Raw genomic sequence first — 18,190 nt, 5'->3', positions numbered from 1 at the left:
TTTGTTCTAGGTAAAACTAATAATACCTAACCTATTGAAATTCATTTACTACATAACCATATTCAATCGTTCGCTACAAAGATATTAATAAATGTTGTATAAGATATGTATCGTCTTTTGTTTTTGTTCACTTTGTGTATCATAGAAAACCGGCTATTTCTAAGCATCATGCAATCGCTCTAAATAGATTGGAAAATCCAAACACGTCATCAACATGACAACATCGGTACCCCCCTGATGAAGGGGGTGACTGACCCTCAGTTACATCATCGGTACCCCCCTGAGGGGTGTGACATCCTTTATAGTGCACCGGATAACCCTCTGTGACGTCATCGGTACCCCCCTGTCGAAGGGGGGTGCAACTGGGGGGGTGGTAAGGATTATATAGGGGAGAGGGGTGGCCCAGAACCGGTACTTTTGTACTACTCAAGAGCGTGATGAAACTGAGGTCATGTCGGACCCCCGGGTATCTATACCTCAGCTCATCTTGAAGGAGCTGTGTATTTCCCACGACTTTTAAAGTTTGATTCACCAGTTTTTCTCCTTTTAGAAGTGATATGTTTGTTATTTTTTGTTATTTGTTACGTAGCTCATGCATACGTAGTTTTCTATGTCACTAAATTTTTGATTGTTTACAGAAACACAGGACATTTTAATCCGAAGGATATCTCATCTGTTACCTGACCAGTCTGGTCATGAAGAATATAAGGAAAAACTGAAAGGTTCGTGCTGTGGGGGTTGCCTATAAACTTGTACTGGTATAACGATATACTGTCGATCATTATAACACTTCCGCTCACACAACACTACAATACATTATGGATTATATACAACAGTATACAACATCGTACAGTACTTACGATACTGTAACACATTATGAAATATTTACATTTCTCCCTTCTTCAGCTTAGTAAACTCTAATTGCGAATAAATTAGCGTATACGCAGAGAAAAAAAGGCTTAGCGGATTAATATGGCGTCGTCTGTTTGTGACGTTACCGGAACGTCAACTAGACGGCGCCATTTTGAAAGGACTGATCAACGCAATTTTAGCGTTTTCTCTGTTGTCCGATGATCTCTGCACAAAATGCTAACGTCAAGTGAGTATTTTGTCAAAAACTAAATTGAATATTGCAGAAATGGGTGCATATTTGACTTCTCCACGAGGTAAGCTAACAACAAATGGCTGAAGCGTACAGTTCCAAAAGAACATTTGACCACGTCACTACTTAATCTGTGTCAATACACGCTGTGCATGGTAACCATAGTTAATCTGAGACGGAAATTGTGATTTTGAATATATCAGTTAATCAAAAACGTAAAAGGTATTAAACAAAAATGTTGAGTTGTTTCATGTCTTTACGTAAATTCACTGGAACTATATTATCTTAGCAACCACGGCTGCCGTTACCAACGTCGCAACACACCTTGAATTTTATTTTCGTCGTACTGTATTTAAACGATTTGTTTGATGTACATATAAGAATTGTACCTCATTTTGACTGCGTATACCGTAGTATGACCGCAGTTGGCAACGACCATATCCTATGGAGTGCAAACACGCTAACCATAGGAAATGTTCATTGCCAAATGCGGCCATACTACCGTATACGCAGTCAAAATGAGATAGATCCTTAATTGCATTGGACACTGTTCTACATTGTACAGTACACACAACATTGTACTACATTGTACAGTTCATACAATACTCTACCGCATTGTATAGTACATACATAGAGAATACATGGTCAGTGTCTTAAAATATAAGCTGTATTTTGGCGAGGGTAAAGAAAGACAAAAGTGACGAGCCTTGGCGTGCCACTTTTGTCTTTCTGTCCCGAGCCAAAAATACAGCTTATATTTTAAAAGACACTGACCATGTATTCTATTATCCTGCAAAAGTTATCAAAAATAATCATTTTGAAGTGGAACGGTATCAACAATGATCCAAATACGTTGGCCTTTTAAACGTTGTTTCACCGTTGTTTCACTTTGAAGTAGGTGAGTCGAATTGACGCACGTGGTAAAATTCCAAAGTACAGCTGTTTTTCGTCACTGTCGTATATTATTCCGACAATGCGATGGCAGTTGCAGGATAAAAGCTTTGCTACATTGTACAATACACACAACACTGTACTACATTGTACAATACACACAACATTGTAATACATTGTACAATACACACAACATTGCACTACATTGTACAGTACATAAAACATTGTACTACATTGTACAGTACATAAAACACTTTACTACAATGTACAGTACATAAAACACTTTACTACAATGTACTGTACACACAACACTGTACTACATTGTACAGTACATAAAACACTTTACTACAATGTACAGTACACACAACACTGTACTACATTGTACAGTACACACAACACTGTACTTCATTACACATTACACACAATAGTGTACTATGTTGTATAGTGCATACAACACTCTACCACATTGTATATTACAACAACACTGTATTTCTTTGTATAGAACATAGGTTTTACAATACTGTTCTAATACATACACCACGGTACTACATTGTACAACATATATAATACTCTACTGTACTAACAATACTGTACTACATTGTACATTATATACAACACTTTACTACATAGTACAGTATATACAACAATATTTACATTCTGTGTTGCATTTGCCTACATGTCGTAAGTAAACCAAATTGTATTCATGAGACTGTATACTACAATTTACAGGGTTAAGGTCAGTGTAGGAATACAGCTTCAGCCTCAGGTGTTGTAGGTTAAAACAATGGCCCCAAGTTACATTCGGCCTAGAGAGCTTGCGAATGCTAGCATTTATATACATAAACCACCACAAAAAAAGCAACGCAAGTTATGAGAGTAAAATTTAATAATAAAAAAATGAAGTCGACACAAAATTATTATTAGCGCTATTCGTGATCTCTACGAAGTAATTAAATTGTCAATGTCGTCACACACTCGTTGCCGAATTTTCAGAAATGCTAGACACGTCAACATTTCTAAAAAAAAAATCTTGCGAAAAATCGGCAGTATCGACATGGTTTCCGGTTGTGTATGCATTCACTGATGTCAAACATCGTCTGCTAAGTTCTGCTAATATCCTTGGAATCGTTTTCACCTATTGTCAAGACGACTTTCATTTAGAATTTAAGAGACGATATTCCTCTGAAAATAACTTAAACCCAGTCGATAGAAACAACGGGCGACATTCTATTTATCTGTCATCCAAATTGTATTCATATCGACTGTATACTACCATTTGGTAACAGTTCAATGCTTAACTGTACTACATAGTACAGTATATACAACACTGTACTACATTGTACATTATATACACCACTGTACTACATCGTACAGTATATACAACACTGTACTACAATTTGTACATTGTACAGCATATACAATACTCTAATGCACTAATACCACTGTACTACATTGTACAGTATATAAAACACTGTACTATATTGTACATTATATACAACACTGTACTACATTGTACATTATATACAACACTGTACAAAATTGTACATTATATACAACACTACTACATTGTACATTATATACAACACTGTACAACATTGTACATTATATACAAAACTGTACTACATCGTACATTATATACAACACTGTACAACATTGTACATTATATACAACACTGTACAACATTGTACATTATATACAACACTGTACAACATTGTACATTATATACAACACTGTACTATATTGTACATTATATACAACACTGTACAACATTGTACATTATATACAACACAGTACTTTATTATACATTATATACAACACTGTACAACATTGTACATTATATACAACACAGTACTATATTGTACATTATATACAACACTGTACTACAGTGTACAGTATATACAACACTGTACTATATTGTACAGTATATACAATATTGTACTACAGTGTACAGTATATACAATATTGTATTGCATCGGACATTATATACAAAACTGTACTACATCGTACAGTATATACAAAACTGTACTACAGTGTACAGTATATGCAACACTGTACTATATTGTACATTATATATAACACTGTACGGCATTGTACATTATATAAAAAACTGCACTACAGTGTACAGTATATACAACACTGTACTACATTGTACAGTATATACAACACTGTACTATATTGTACAATGCATACGACACCAAAAAATAGTAATAACTAAAATAAGAATAAGTGTATGTTTCTTTGTCTATAGAATCAGAAAAGGAGCTCAAGCAAAGTCTGGAAAAGGCACAAAGGCGCGAGAGGAAGCTCGAGGCAGAAATTCATGAATTGACCAAGCAGATCCACCAGCTGGACCTGGAAGTCGTCCGTCTGAAAATGGAGAGTCAGCATCTAACCAACGACAAAACACGTCTGTCTCATCAGCTAGACGAGTTACGAGGTGTGGGATAATTCGTGTTGAATGCACTGTTGCGCGTATTAAATAGGCTTACCTATCTGACAAGCATGCTTAACAGTTTTAGATTATATTTATTGCTTGATGACTTTTCACCTGCAACTTCGGTTTGTTTGGGGCTTTTTCTTCTCCATAAACTCTTAAATTTTAATAGCGTGGTTTCTTTCAAAATTCATGTTTTTAATATCACGCGAATATATATGAAAAGGAGATTAAACATACAAAGCTGCTATCAAGTTCTGCCATGAATTTATTTATTGAAATACCCAGATCATGTGCTAAATTTGATTAAAAGATTTAATAACCAGCACTCCAATGAACTCAAAAGCCTATGACCATGCCATACTACTGTATGTTTCAGAGTCTCTCAAAGAATGCAAACATAGTGTAAAGGTATTAGAAACACATAAAGCCGATTTAAAAGACGAATGTAGTAAACACATCGACCTTATCCGGGAACACGAACGCAACCTTGAGATGTCTGACGTGGACAGACGCAGACTTAACGGTAGGTGACGTCAGATTCTACACACAAGGTATACTGGAATCTGTATACATGTCAGTGTCTAACAAAGCTTATCACCACTATGTGGTGTAAACAGAAATAAGTCAACCCCACTGGTCCAGTGTCAAATTCTGTGATATCCAGAACTAGGAATTATCTAATAAATAGAGGATATCTAACAGTGTCTTCAGTAATACCAAATACCTAGAGAATATCTAACAATGTCTTCAGTAATACCAAATAGATAGAGGATATCTAACAGTGTCTTCAGTAATACCAAATAAATAGAGGATATCTAACAGTGTCTTCAGTAATACCATATAAATAGAGGATATCTAACAGTGTCTTCAGTAATACCAAATATATTTCACGGAGGTGACTAATATTTTGATATTTTTCACAAGTGCCTACGGTTTACTACACTTTTTAGCATAATATACCGAGGCAGCCCAATCTCTCCCAGAATTCATTGCGATCTCCTGTCAACGGCTCACAAAAGTACGCCAAATCGTGTCGTTATGTATTCCATCTTGCATTATGACGTCATATAACATGACGGAGAGCTATATACTAATATGAAAGTCTTAATTTTCCCCATCGTCGTTTGTAAGCAGTGTTCTGATTGGTCAAATCAGAAAAAGTGATACTTTTCACTTTTATAGAATGTAATAATACATCTTCCAAGTTTATGCTGATGTTAAGACTTCTCTGTGTACTTCCCCCACCAATACTGAAACAAGAGAATGTAACAGGGTGGTGAATCTACTTTTTCTTGTTTCAAAACATCTGTACAGGTTCTCTTTATTTTGGGTGAACCTTGTCATGAGTAAGCTCTAGGTCACTTGGTCTTAGTAACCGATCGATCGACTATACCAACCGACTGACCACCGACCGGTCCCGACCGACTGATCGACTATACCAACTGACCACCGACCGGTCCCGACCGACTGATCGACTATACCAACCGACTGACCACCGACCGGTCCCGACCGAATGATCGACTATACCAACCCACTGACCACCGACCGGTCCCGACCGACTGATCGACTATACCAACTGACCACCGACCGGTCCGGACCGACTGATCGACTATACCAACTGACCGACCGCCGACCGTCCTAACCGACCGATCGACCCACCGACGTTTGTAATCGGGATTGATAGGTGGAATGCTAGCCCTCCTGTGTGAGGACATCTATTTTCATTTGGGCTATCATCAGGAATGCCCAACTCTGGCAGTACACTCATTTTTTTAATTGAATGTGAGAGAGAATACGTACACCTGTTAACTGTTTAAATCATAGTCTTTTCCCGTTTCGGAAAGCGATTGACAGTAATAAACATTACTTTTATTCATAAAGATATTGTCTGTCAGTGTGTCTTGGTCAAATTAGATTTTATTTTCTATTGTCTTGTATTAAATAGATACGCATGAGTTCTATGACTATCTACGGATTTTCAGGCATGCTAGAGACAAAGGAAGAGATGTTACAGAAAATAGCGAAGGACCGAGGCAAACTTCTGGTGAGTCAAGCGATTGAACAAACATCATTATAATACATTCTGTTGTAAAACTACAACGAGTTTTCTGGTCAGTTGATAACTCGGGGGACAGTCACAGTGACTGGTTAGTATTCAGGGGCTTGTCACAGTGACTGGCTAGTATTCATGGGCTAGTCACAGTGACTGGCTAGTATTCATGGGCTAGTCACAGTGACTGGCTAGTATTCAGGGGACAGTCACGGTGACTGGCTAGTATTCAGGGGGTAGTCACAGTGACTGGCTAGTATTTAGGGGACAGTCACAGTGACTGGTTAGTATTCATGGGCTAGTCACAGTGACTGGCTAGTATTCAGGGGCTTGTCACAGTGACTGGCTAGTATTCAGGGGCTAGTCACAGTGACTGGCTAGTATTCAGGGGCTTGTCACAGTGACTGGCTAGTATTCAGGGGCTAGTCACAGTGACTGGCTAGTATTCATGGGCTAGTCACTGTGACTGGCTAGTATTCAGGGGACAGTCACAGTGACTGGCTAGTATTCATGGGCTAGTCAAAGTGACTGGCTAATATTCAGGGGCTAGTCACAGTGACTGGCTAGTATTCAGGGGCTAGTCAAAGTGACTGGCTAGTATTCAGGGGCTAGTCACAGTGACTGGCTAGTATTTAGGGGCTAGTCACAGTGACTGGCTAGTATTCATGGGCTAGTCACAGTGACTGGCTAGTATTCAGGGGACAGTCACAGTGACTGGCTAGTATTCAGGGGACAGTCACAGTGACTGGCTAGTATTCAGGGGCTAGTCACAGTGACTGGCTAGTATTCATGGGCTAGTCATAGTGACTGGCTAGTATTCAGGGGACATTCACAGTGACTAGCTAGTATTCAGGGGACAGTCACAGTGACTGGCTAGTATTCAGGGGCTAGTCACAGTGACTGGTTAGTATTCAGGGGACAGTCACAGTGACTGGCTAGTATTCAGGGGCTAGTCACAGTGACTGGTTAGTATTCAGGGGACAGTCATAGTGACTGGCTAGTATCCAGGGGCTAGTCACAGTGACTGGCTAGTATTCAGGGGCTAGTCATAGTTACTGGCTAGTATTCAGGGGACACTCACAGTAACTGGCTAGTATTAAGGGGACAGTCACAGTGACTGGCTAGTATTCAGGGGCTAATCACAGTGACTAGCTAGTATTCAGGGGACAGTCACAGTGACTGGCTAGTATTCAGGGGCTAGTCACAGTGACTGGCTATTATTCAGGGGCTAGTCACAGTGACTAGCTAGTATTCAGGGGCTAGTCACAGTGACTGGTTAGTATTCAGGGGACAGTCACAGTGACTGGCTAGTATTCAGGAAACAGTCACAGTGACTGGTTAGTATTCAGGGGACATTCACAGTGACTAGCTAGTATCAAGGGGCTAGTCACAGTGACTGGACAGTATTCAGGGGCTAGTCACAGTGACTGGCTAGTATTCAGGAAACAGTCGAAGTGACTGGACAGTATTCAAGGGCTAGTCACAGTGACTGGCTAGTATTCAGGAAACAGTCACAGTGACTAGCTAGTATCCAGGGGCTAGTCACAGTGACTGGCTAGTATTCAGGAAACAGTCACAGTGACTAGCTAGTATCCAGAGGCTAGTGACAGTGACTGGCTAGTATTCAGGGGCTAGTCACAGTGACTGGCTAGTATTCAGGGGCTAGTCACAGTGACTGGCTAGTATTCAGGGGCTAGTCACAGTGATTGGCTAGTATTAAGGGGACAGTCACAGTGACTGGTTAGTATTCTGTACGAAATCAATAGATGGCTTTTTGCTCGTTTTATGGTCTTTAAGCGTTCCTATAACAAGTCATTGGCTCTACTGGTATCATGTAATCTCATTAATTTTAACCAGCTTGAGTATTATCATAACAAGTCAATGGTTGGTTAGTATTCTAAAAAATGATTTTGTATTCACTTAACAATCTAGGTTGTCTCGTAATAACACAATAAAATTTGTAACTATTATCTGGACAAGATGGTGTCATAATATCATTTATTTATTTACATCCAAGTGCCGTTATAAACGAATGTATTTGTTGCCAGGTGTATTTGAAGAAGCAGGGGAGCCGCCATGAGGAACACTTGTGTTTGATTCGGGAACAGTTCCGGCGGAGGTTAGCGCAGGCGTACAAGGACCGTAACGGTAAACGTCCAGTCTATAAACACGTCTGTCCATCACTGGAAATTGTGTGGAACTGGACATAAAGTAGAATAGATCATTATGATTAGACCCATTCTTATATAGATAAACAATGCTCCGACCCCGAAAATATGTACAAAAACAACAAAGTTGACGGTGTAGGTGCGTGTATCGTTTAATTATGGACATATCGTATTATTCACAGGCCGAATTCTACAATTTCCCAGGTTAAAATCTAAGGTAATAGTCCCTTTAACAGGACGCTATCGTTTATGAAATTCTGTAGATTCGTTTTCGTGCATGACTAAACATCCGTGTAGTTTTCGCGTTTTTCTCGTCGCGGAACGTGTATTCACTGCAAAAAGAGAAAGAAGTTATGCACTGAAAAGTTTGTAAAACTGACAGCTTACCATCCGCGATGTTTATCAGTCCATGTAGTTTGTGATATACGTATACTTGTTGTATATGTAAATGCATTAGAGTCGGCCATAGCTGATAAGGAAGAGTAAAGTTTCGTGGAGATTTTACTGGTGGCGGTCAATTTCTGACCCTGCAATTCTGTTTTGGGGCCTGGGATGGAGATGGATGGGGGATGGAGGATGTGGGGTAGGGAGATGTTATACCGTGTTACATATGTCTGTCCGTCATATCGCGTCATGCACAGAACCCAATTAACGGCATATCTTGAGAACCCCTCAGCGGATTGGGTTTATATTAGTGTAGCGCGAAAACCCCCGGCGAACTCAACAACCGTGTCACAGTTCCGGAGTCACTCGGCAATGCCCTCAGTGGTAGCGTCGGGCACTCGCTACAATGTCCGAGTTTTGGATAATTTAGTATACGTGGGCCGTCGAGAACATCACAAAACAACACCGTCTCCCAGTTTCAGACTCTTGTATTCAGTATCGGCAACATGTACAACAGTTACACAGTTTGAGGTAAATCCCTCTCAAACATATCCAGCACAATCCAACATAGCAACACCTAGGCACCTCGAATCCGAACTCCCCGAGCTCTCTCTCACTCTTCCTTATATACTAAAGTCTGTCGGGCAACGGTTGCCCGATCGGGCAAACGTGTCCTGAACTGACCTTATGACATAACTTGACCAAATCCTGTCGGAGCAGTCGGGCAAACTGCCGGAGCAGTCGGGCAAACTGTCGGAGCAGGCGGTCCGTTGACCTAGATATGTGGATACACATACACGTAAACATTTAGATGGTAATTAGGGATGAGTATATGATGACCATAGGTAATATAGACAGAGGACCTATAAAGAACCCCCAGAGTGATCTCCCGAAGCCATGGGGCGATAAATCCCAAACAGTGTCAAACGTAGACCAGTAGCCACGGATCAAGGTAATTAAAACGTTATCAGTGATTGACCGGTGTATTACGCTGCCTAAAATCTCACGGTCAGCATGTACATAATTAAGTCGGGCAATGTAGGGCAAATAGGGCACCCCATCTAATTACTCATGGTCAACATAAACCTGAACTACTAAAACTACTAACACTAACATTTCTAACTAAATATAATAGAATAACGAAATATACTACATTAGCAACATAGTTATTGTAACATCAAGCGCTACATTTGGTGACCGGTGGGTAAAGTTAAAGAGGCTAAAGGTGACCTTTTACCTCGTTCGCACGGGGCGAATTATTGTATAGTTGCGCGCAGAGTCATTCATGTCGGACAGATTGTATTTTCTAGTTGACCACTGTATGATGTATTATTGTCATGTCCATTGAACATTCAAAGATAGTAAAGTTTTCCCCAGCCCAATATCTCCATGACTAATCGTTGCACGTTTTGCAAATCAGTCGAAGCCCTTTAATTTGCTGAGAAGCATTACACATGCTTGAACATGTAGATAGTAATGATTTACCTTCACTACAAGAAACACGATTCCTAAACCTTTTTAAGCATCTGTGATATTTGAAAGTGACCAGTTATACAGCATTGATGATAATTCATACTTTTACACTTCCTACGAGCGTTTGGACTCTATAGTCGTAAGTGACGTTTGATTTCTAGGATTGTCAAACAGCTGTTTGGGCTCTCTAACAAATCTAGCTTTGAAGTGTTGAAGCTGGGAGTATTTAAAATGTCAAACATTCTGCTTTCGTTCCTTAGACGGGAAATCGTTGACGTTGGCGACTAACGGTAACGAAATGCTGTTAACACGTCTAATGGAGGCAGAGTTTAAAATTTACCGACGCGAACGTCTGGTCGACGTGCTGGCGGACAAACTACGCCAATACGAGGAGGATTTTGACGTGGGATCAGCAGCCGAATGTATGCCTTACCTGGACGGGGACTACAGGGGCGCCAGTGTAGCAGATCTTTCGAGAGGTAAGTATATGTCACGAACGCCGGACATTGAAATTAAGAAACCAAGGAATTACTCGGAAAGGACTGCCCAATGTTTTATTTTCAAGCATGTAAGCAGTGTTTTTACTGAAATATCCAGATGACCGATGCAGGCAGCATGGACCTCTTTCCTCAGTGGCACGACATCCGGACCCCTTAAAGTGTTCAGATCGCTAGGCGACCTTACTGCGTTCGCCCTTAGCAAACGGGTTGCCTAGTACAGAGTCAAACAAGTCTCGCTACATCCATCAAGTTTTTAATTACCCTGTGGGATATTACTTCTGTGTGAAATAGAAAAGATAGTCGATGTGCTCATTCGTGAGAAAATCTGATGTCTGGCGACTGACACAGATGATTGCTTCATCTTCCATTCGTATTTTCACGGAAAATTTAACTAAATTTTACGAGGTGTTTTATTATCGATTAAATAGAGGTGCAATTAGCGTAAATATTCTGACATTGATCACACTGTCTCGTGTAAATGTTCTGATAGTGATCACACTGTCTCGTGTAAATGTTCCGACAGTGATCACACTGGCTCGTGTAAATGGTCTGACAGTGATCACACTGGCTCGTGTAAATGGTCTGACAGTGATCACACTGGTTCGTGTAAATGGTCTGACAGTGATCACACTGGCTCGCGTAAATATTCTGACAGTGATCACACTGGCTCGTGTAAATGTTCTGACATTGATCCACTGGCTCGTGTAAATGTTCTGACAGTGATCACACTGGTTCGTGTAAATGGTCTGACAGTGATCACACTGGCTCGTGTAAATGTTCCGACAGTGATCACACTGTCTCGTGTAAATGGTCTGACAGTGATCACACTGGCTCGTGTAAATGTTCTGACAGTGATCACACTGGTTCGTGTAAATGGTCTGACAGTGATCACACTGGCTCGTGTAAATGTTCCGACAGTGATCACACTGTCTCGTGTAAATGTTCCGACAGTGATCACACTGGCTCGTGTAAATGTTCCGATAGTGATCACACTGTCTCGTGTAAATGGTCTGACAGTGATCACACTGGCTCGTGTAAATGGTCTGACAGTAATCACACTGTCTCGTGTAAATGGTCTGACAGTGATCATACTGGCTCGTGTTAATGTTCTGACAGTGATCACACTGTCTCGTGTTAATGTTCTGACATTGATCACACTGGCTCGTGTAAATGGTCTGACAGTGATCACAATGTCTCGTGTAAAAGTTCTGACAGTGACCACAATGTCTCGTGTAAATGTTCTGTCAGTGATCACAATGTCTCGTGTAAATGTTCTGATAGTGATCACAATGCTTCGTGTAAATGGTCTGATAGTGATCACACTGGCTCGTGTAAATGGTCTGACAGTGATCACACTGGCTCGTGTAAATGTTCCGACAGTGATCACAATGTCTCGTGTAAATGTTCTGACAGTGATCACAATGTCTCGTGTAAATGTTCTGACAGTGACCACAATGTCTCGTGTAAATGTTCTGATAGTGATCACAATGTCTCGTGTAAATGTTCTGATAGTGATCACAATGGCTCGTGTAAATGGTCTGACAGTGATCACACTGGCTCGTGTAAATGTTCCGACAGTGATCACACTGGCTCGTGTAAATGTTCCGACAGTGATCACACTGTCTCGTGTAAATGTTCCGACAGTGATCACACTGTCTCGTGTAAATGGTCTGACAGTGATCACACTGTCTCGTGTAAGTGTTCTGACAGTGATCACAATGTCTCGTGTAAGTGTTCTGACAGTGATCACACTGTCTCGTGTAAATGTTCCGACAGTGATCACATTGGCTCGTGTAAATGTTCTGACAGTGATCACACTGTCTCGTGTAAATGTTCTGACAGTGATCACATTGGCTCGTGTAAATGGCCTGACAGTGATCACACTGGCTCGTGTAAATGGTCTGACAGTGATCACGCTGGCTCGTATAAATGGTCTGACAGTGATCACACTGGTTCGTGTAAATGGTCTGACAGTGATCACACTGTCTCGTGTAAATGGCCTGACAGTGATCACACTGGTTCGTGTAAATGTTTCGAAAGTGATTAGGTGTGCTCAAGTAAAACATAACCTATTTATAAGCTCAACCAGCGAAACAAAAGCAATGTAAACATACTCTATGATTTATATAATTGGATGATGTAAATTAAGACAATCACATTGCTCAACTGTTCCAATGATCAGTGAAGCATCATTGAGTAAATGAAACCAATCTTATATAAACGATGGAATGGCCCCTTGGGCCTGGCTTGCGGTGCCAAACAAGCGGAAAATGACACATTCTTAAGAAGCTTCCTTTTTCTGTAGGTAAAAAGCATCCTTAAATTATGAGTTTGCCCTCTGCTATCCGATAGAGGGGGCCAATAGGGGAACTATAGGAATATGTTCGACGTTCTTTTTCTGTAGAAATAACAAAAACGGCTGCTAACTCTTATCCGACATGTACTTTTATTTTTTTTTAAAAGCACATTTCCAAATTCCAAAAAAAGTCTAATTTAAACACTGATTTCCTTGCAGTTGGCATTTATAGTCAATATGAAGGTCAATTTGCTTATCCCCACATGATTTTATGACACTCTTTCTTTTCATTTTTAGGCAACAGCGATTTAACATGTTCAGATGAATCTGAATTGTTCAACAACGAGTGATATTGTAACTACATACCTTTTCCAGTGACGGAGTGATGTTTCACCCCAAGTATTCCCCGGCATGTACTTTTATTTGAAAAAAAAAAAATCGAATATGGGATAAGAAAATTGTCAAAACCGCGTGCGGTAATAATGAGACAATTAACGGTTAATAAAATGTACTCACCGTATTGCCGTATTTACGTACTCTGTCGATATTCTAGAGAGTATGTTTCTCTAGAGTGTTCAGGACATCGACCCACCTAGCTATACTGCGCATGCTCACTTCAACACTTGAAAGGTCCACCCCTTATCAGAGTCGGCCAAACTCTTATAAACAATAGCATGTACATGTAGTACGAATGCGTGAAGCTTAAGTTCATGTATTATCTTGTAGTCAAGATATCAACTGAAAGTGGTGCGAGTTTAGTTTGACTCATTATCAGCTTTACTAATATTAATTAGGTTACTGATTAAAAAAATACGAACCAACAAAAGAAATACAACCTCACATACATGTACATAGCTATCACAACTAAATACAACCTCTTACAGCATTGCGAATGTTTTATGACTCAAAACAATGAGACCTTTCCTGTATGGCTATTTTCGTCTTTGACAATCCAGTCCAAATGATTAAAGCTGCTGCTGAAGATGACCGAACTCTGAACTAATGGTCAAGTATCACTGAGGTATTTTGGGTAATATACATTAGCAAAATGAGGTTAATTGAAATGATCTTTAAACAATGTGTGATATATCTACGTGTATACTTAAGGTAAAGGTTAAGGATTTGTTTGGTCTGGTTTTGTATCGTTTAACGTTCTATCATGTTAGGACGGCTAGGTTTAGGATTTGTTTGGTCGGGTTTTGTATCGTTTAACGTTCTATCATGTAAGGACGGCTAGGTTTAGGATTTGTTTGGTCGGGTTTTGTATCGTTTAACATTATATCTTGTAAGGACGGCTAGGTTTAGGATTTGTTTGGTCGGGTTTTGTATCGTTTAACGTTCTATCATGTAAGGACGGCTAGGTTAAGGATTTGTTTGGTCGGGTTTTGTATCGTTTAACGTTCTATCATGTAAGGACGGCTAGGGTTAGGATTTGTTTGGTCGGGTTTTGTATCGTTTAACGTTCTATCATGTAAGGACGGCTAGGTTTAGGATTTGTTTGGTCTGGTTTTGTATCGTTTAACGTTCTATCATGTAAGGACGGCTAGGTTTAGGATTTGTTTGGTCGGGTTTTGTATCGTTTAACGTTCTATCTTGTAAGGACGGCTAGGTTTAGGATTTGTTTGGTCGGGTTTTGTATCGTTTAACGTTCTATCATGTAAGGACGGCTAGGTTAAGGATTTGTTTGGTCGGGTTTTGTATCGTTTAACGTTCTATCTTGTAAGGACGGCTAGGTTTAGGATTTGTTTGGTCGGGTTTTGTATCGTTTAACGTTCTATCTTGTAAGGACGGCTAGGTTAAGGATTTGTTTGGTCGGGTTTTGTATCGTTTAACGTTCTATCTTGTAAGGACGGCTAGGTTAAGGATTTGTTTGGTCTGGTTTTGTATCGTTTAACGTTCTATCATGTAAGGACGGCTAGGTTTAGGATGTGTTTGGTCGGGTTTTGTATCGTTTAACGTTCTATCATGTAAGGACGGCGAGGTTTAGGATTTGTTTGGTCGGGTTTTGTATCGGTTAACGTTCTATCTTGTAAGGACGGCTAGGTTTAGGATTTGTTTGGTCGGGTTTTGTATCGTATAACGTTCTATCATGTAAGGACGGCTAGGTTTAGGATTTGTTTGGTCAGGTTTGGTATCGTTTAACGTTCTATCATGTAAGGACGGCTAGGTTTAGGATTTGTTTGGTCGGGTTTTGTATCGTTTAACGTTCTATCATGTAAGGACGGCTAGGTTTAGGATTTGTTTTGTTTTGTTTTGTATCGTTTAACGTTCTATCATGTAAGGACGGCTAAGTTTAGGATTTGTTTGGTCGGGTTTTGTATCGTTTAACGTTCTATCTTGTAAGGACGGCTAGGTTAAGGATTTGTTTGTTCGGGTTTTGTATCGTTTAACGTTCTATCTTGTAAGGACGGCTAGGTTTAGGATGTGTTTGGTCGGGTTTTGTATCGTTTAACGTTCTATCATGTAAGGACGGCTAGGTTAAGGATTTGTTTGGTCGGGTTTTGTATCGTTTAACGTTCTATCTTGTAAGGACGGCTAGGTTAAGGATTTGTTTGGTCGGGTTTTGTATCGTTTAACGTTCTATCTTGTAAGGACGGCTAGGTTAAGGATTTGTTTGGTCGGGTTTCGTATCGTTTAACGTTCTATCATGTCAGGACGGCTAGGGTTAGGATTTGTTTGGTCGGGTTTTGTATCGTTTAACGTTCTATCTTGTAAGGACGGCTAGGTTTAGGATTTGTTTGGTCGGGTTTTGTATCGTTTAACGTTCTATCTTGTAAGGACGGCTAGGTTTAGGATTTGTTTGGTCGGGTTTTGTATCGTTTAACGTTCTATCATGTAAGGACGGCTAGGGTTAGGATTTGTTTGGTCGGGTTTTGTATCGTTTAACGTTCTATCATGTAAGGACGGCTAGGTTTAGGATTTGTTTGGTCGGGTTTTGTATCGTTTAACGTTCTATCATGTAAGGACGGCTAGGTTTAGGATTTGTTTGGTCGGGTTTTGTATCTTTTAACGTTCTATCATGTAAGGACGGCTAGGTTTAGGATTTGTTTGGTCGGGTTTTGTATCGGTTAACGTTCTATCATGTAAGGACGGCTAGGTTTAGGATTTGTTTGGTCGGGTTTTGTATCTTTTAACGTTCTATCATGTAAGGACGGCTAGGTTTAGGATTTGTTTGGTCGGGTTTTGTATCGGTTAACGTTCTATCATGTAAGGACGGCTAGGTTTAGGATTTGTTTGGTCGGGTTTTGTATCGTTTAACGTTCTATCATGTAAGGACGGCTAGGTTTAGGATTTGTTTGGTCGGGTTTTGTATCGTTTAACGTTCTATCATGTAAGGACGGCTAGGTTTAGGATTTGTTTGGTCTGGTTTTGTATCGTTTAACGTTCTATCTTGTAAGGACGGCTAGGTTTAGGATTTGTTTGGTCTGGTTTTGTATCGTTTAACGTTCTATCATGTAAGGACGGCTAGGTTTAGGATTTGTTTGGTCTGGTTTTGTATCGTTTAACGTTCTATCATGTAAGGACGGCTAGGTTTAGGATTTGTTTGGTCTGGTTTTGTATCGTTTAACGTTCTATCATGTAAGGACGGCTAGGTTTAGGATTTGTTTGGTCTTGTTTTGTATCGTTTAACGTTCTATCATGTAAGGACGGCTAGGTTTAGGATTTGTTTGGTCTGGTTTTGTATCGTTTAACGTTCTATCATGTAAGGACGGCTAGGTTTAGGATTTGTTTGGTCGGGTTTTGTATCGTTTAACGTTCTATCATGTAAGGACGGCTAGGTTTAGGATTTGTTTGGTCGGGTTTTGTATCGTTTAACGTTCTATCATGTAAGGACGGCTAGGTTTAGGATTTGTTTGGTCGGGTTTTGTATCGTTTAACGTTCTATAATGTAAGGACGGCTAGGGTTAGGATTTGTTTGGTCGGGTTTTGTATCGTTTAACGTTCTATCTTGTAAGGACGGCTAGGTTTAGGATGTGTTTGGTCGGGTTTTGTATCGTTTAACGTTCTATCATGTAAGGACGGCTAGGTTTATGATTTGTTTGGTCGGGTTTTGTATCTTTTAACGTTCTATCATGTAAGGACGGCTAGGTTAAGGATTTGTTTGGTCGGGTTTTGTATCGGTTAACGTTCTATCTTGTAAGGACGGCTAGGTTAAGGATTTGTTTGGTCGGGTTTTGTATCGTTTAACGTTCTATCATGTAAGGACGGCTAGGTTTAGGATTTGTTTGGTCGGGTTTTGTATCGGTTAACGTTCTATCTTGTAAGGACGGCTAGGTTTAGGATTTGTTTGGTCGGGTTTTGTATCGTTTAACGTTCTATCATGTAAGGACGGCTAGGTTTAGGATTTGTTTGGTCGGGTTTTGTATCGTTTAACGTTCTATCTTGTAAGGACGGCTAGGTTAAGGATTTGTTTGGTCGGGTTTTGTATCGTTTAACGTTCTATCATGTAAGGACGGCTAGGTTTAGGATTTGTTTGGTCGGGTTTTGTATCGTTTAACGTTCTATCTTGTAAGGACGGCTAGGTTAAGGATTTGTTTGTTCGGGTTTTGTATCGTTTAACGTTCTATCTTGTAAGGACGGCTAGGTTTAGGATGTGTTTGGTCGGGTTTTGTATCGTTTAACGTTCTATCATGTAAGGACGGCTAGGTTAAGGATTTGTTTGGTCGGGTTTTGTATCGTTTAACGTTCTATCTTGTAAGGACGGCTAAGTTAAGGATTTGTTTGGTCGGGTTTTGTATCGTTTAACGTTCTATCTTGTAAGGACGGCTAGGTTAAGGATTTGTTTGGTCGGGTTTTGTATCGTTTAACGTTCTATCATGTCAGGACGGCTAGGGTTAGGATTTGTTTGGTCGGGTTTTGTATCGTTTAACGTTCTATCTTGTAAGGAC

The 18,190-nt window shown here is 40.1% G+C and overlaps 1 protein-coding gene across 1 annotated transcript in view; it reads left to right on the top strand.

Moving 5' to 3' along the window:
- The window catches only part of LOC117333212 (golgin subfamily A member 6-like protein 2), a 28,121-nt gene extending 13,982 nt beyond the window's left edge, over positions 1-14,139 (top strand). The window contains exons 3-9 of the mRNA XM_033892393.1: positions 639-722; positions 4,242-4,430; positions 4,807-4,953; positions 6,413-6,474; positions 8,529-8,628; positions 10,766-10,984; positions 13,599-14,139. Coding sequence (XP_033748284.1) covers positions 639-722; positions 4,242-4,430; positions 4,807-4,953; positions 6,413-6,474; positions 8,529-8,628; positions 10,766-10,984; positions 13,599-13,651 — 854 coding nt within the window. The 3' untranslated portion in view covers positions 13,652-14,139. The remainder of the gene's footprint in view (positions 1-638; positions 723-4,241; positions 4,431-4,806; positions 4,954-6,412; positions 6,475-8,528; positions 8,629-10,765; positions 10,985-13,598) is intronic.
- The last annotated feature ends 4,051 nt before the right edge of the window (positions 14,140-18,190 follow it).

The sequence above is a fragment of the Pecten maximus genome, chromosome 8 (genome assembly GCF_902652985.1).
Source record: "Pecten maximus chromosome 8, xPecMax1.1, whole genome shotgun sequence".
Taxonomy (NCBI): Eukaryota; Metazoa; Mollusca; class Bivalvia; order Pectinida; family Pectinidae; genus Pecten; species Pecten maximus.
The sequence above is the reverse complement of the archived record's forward strand: the minus strand, read 5'-3'. Positions and strand labels throughout refer to the sequence as shown.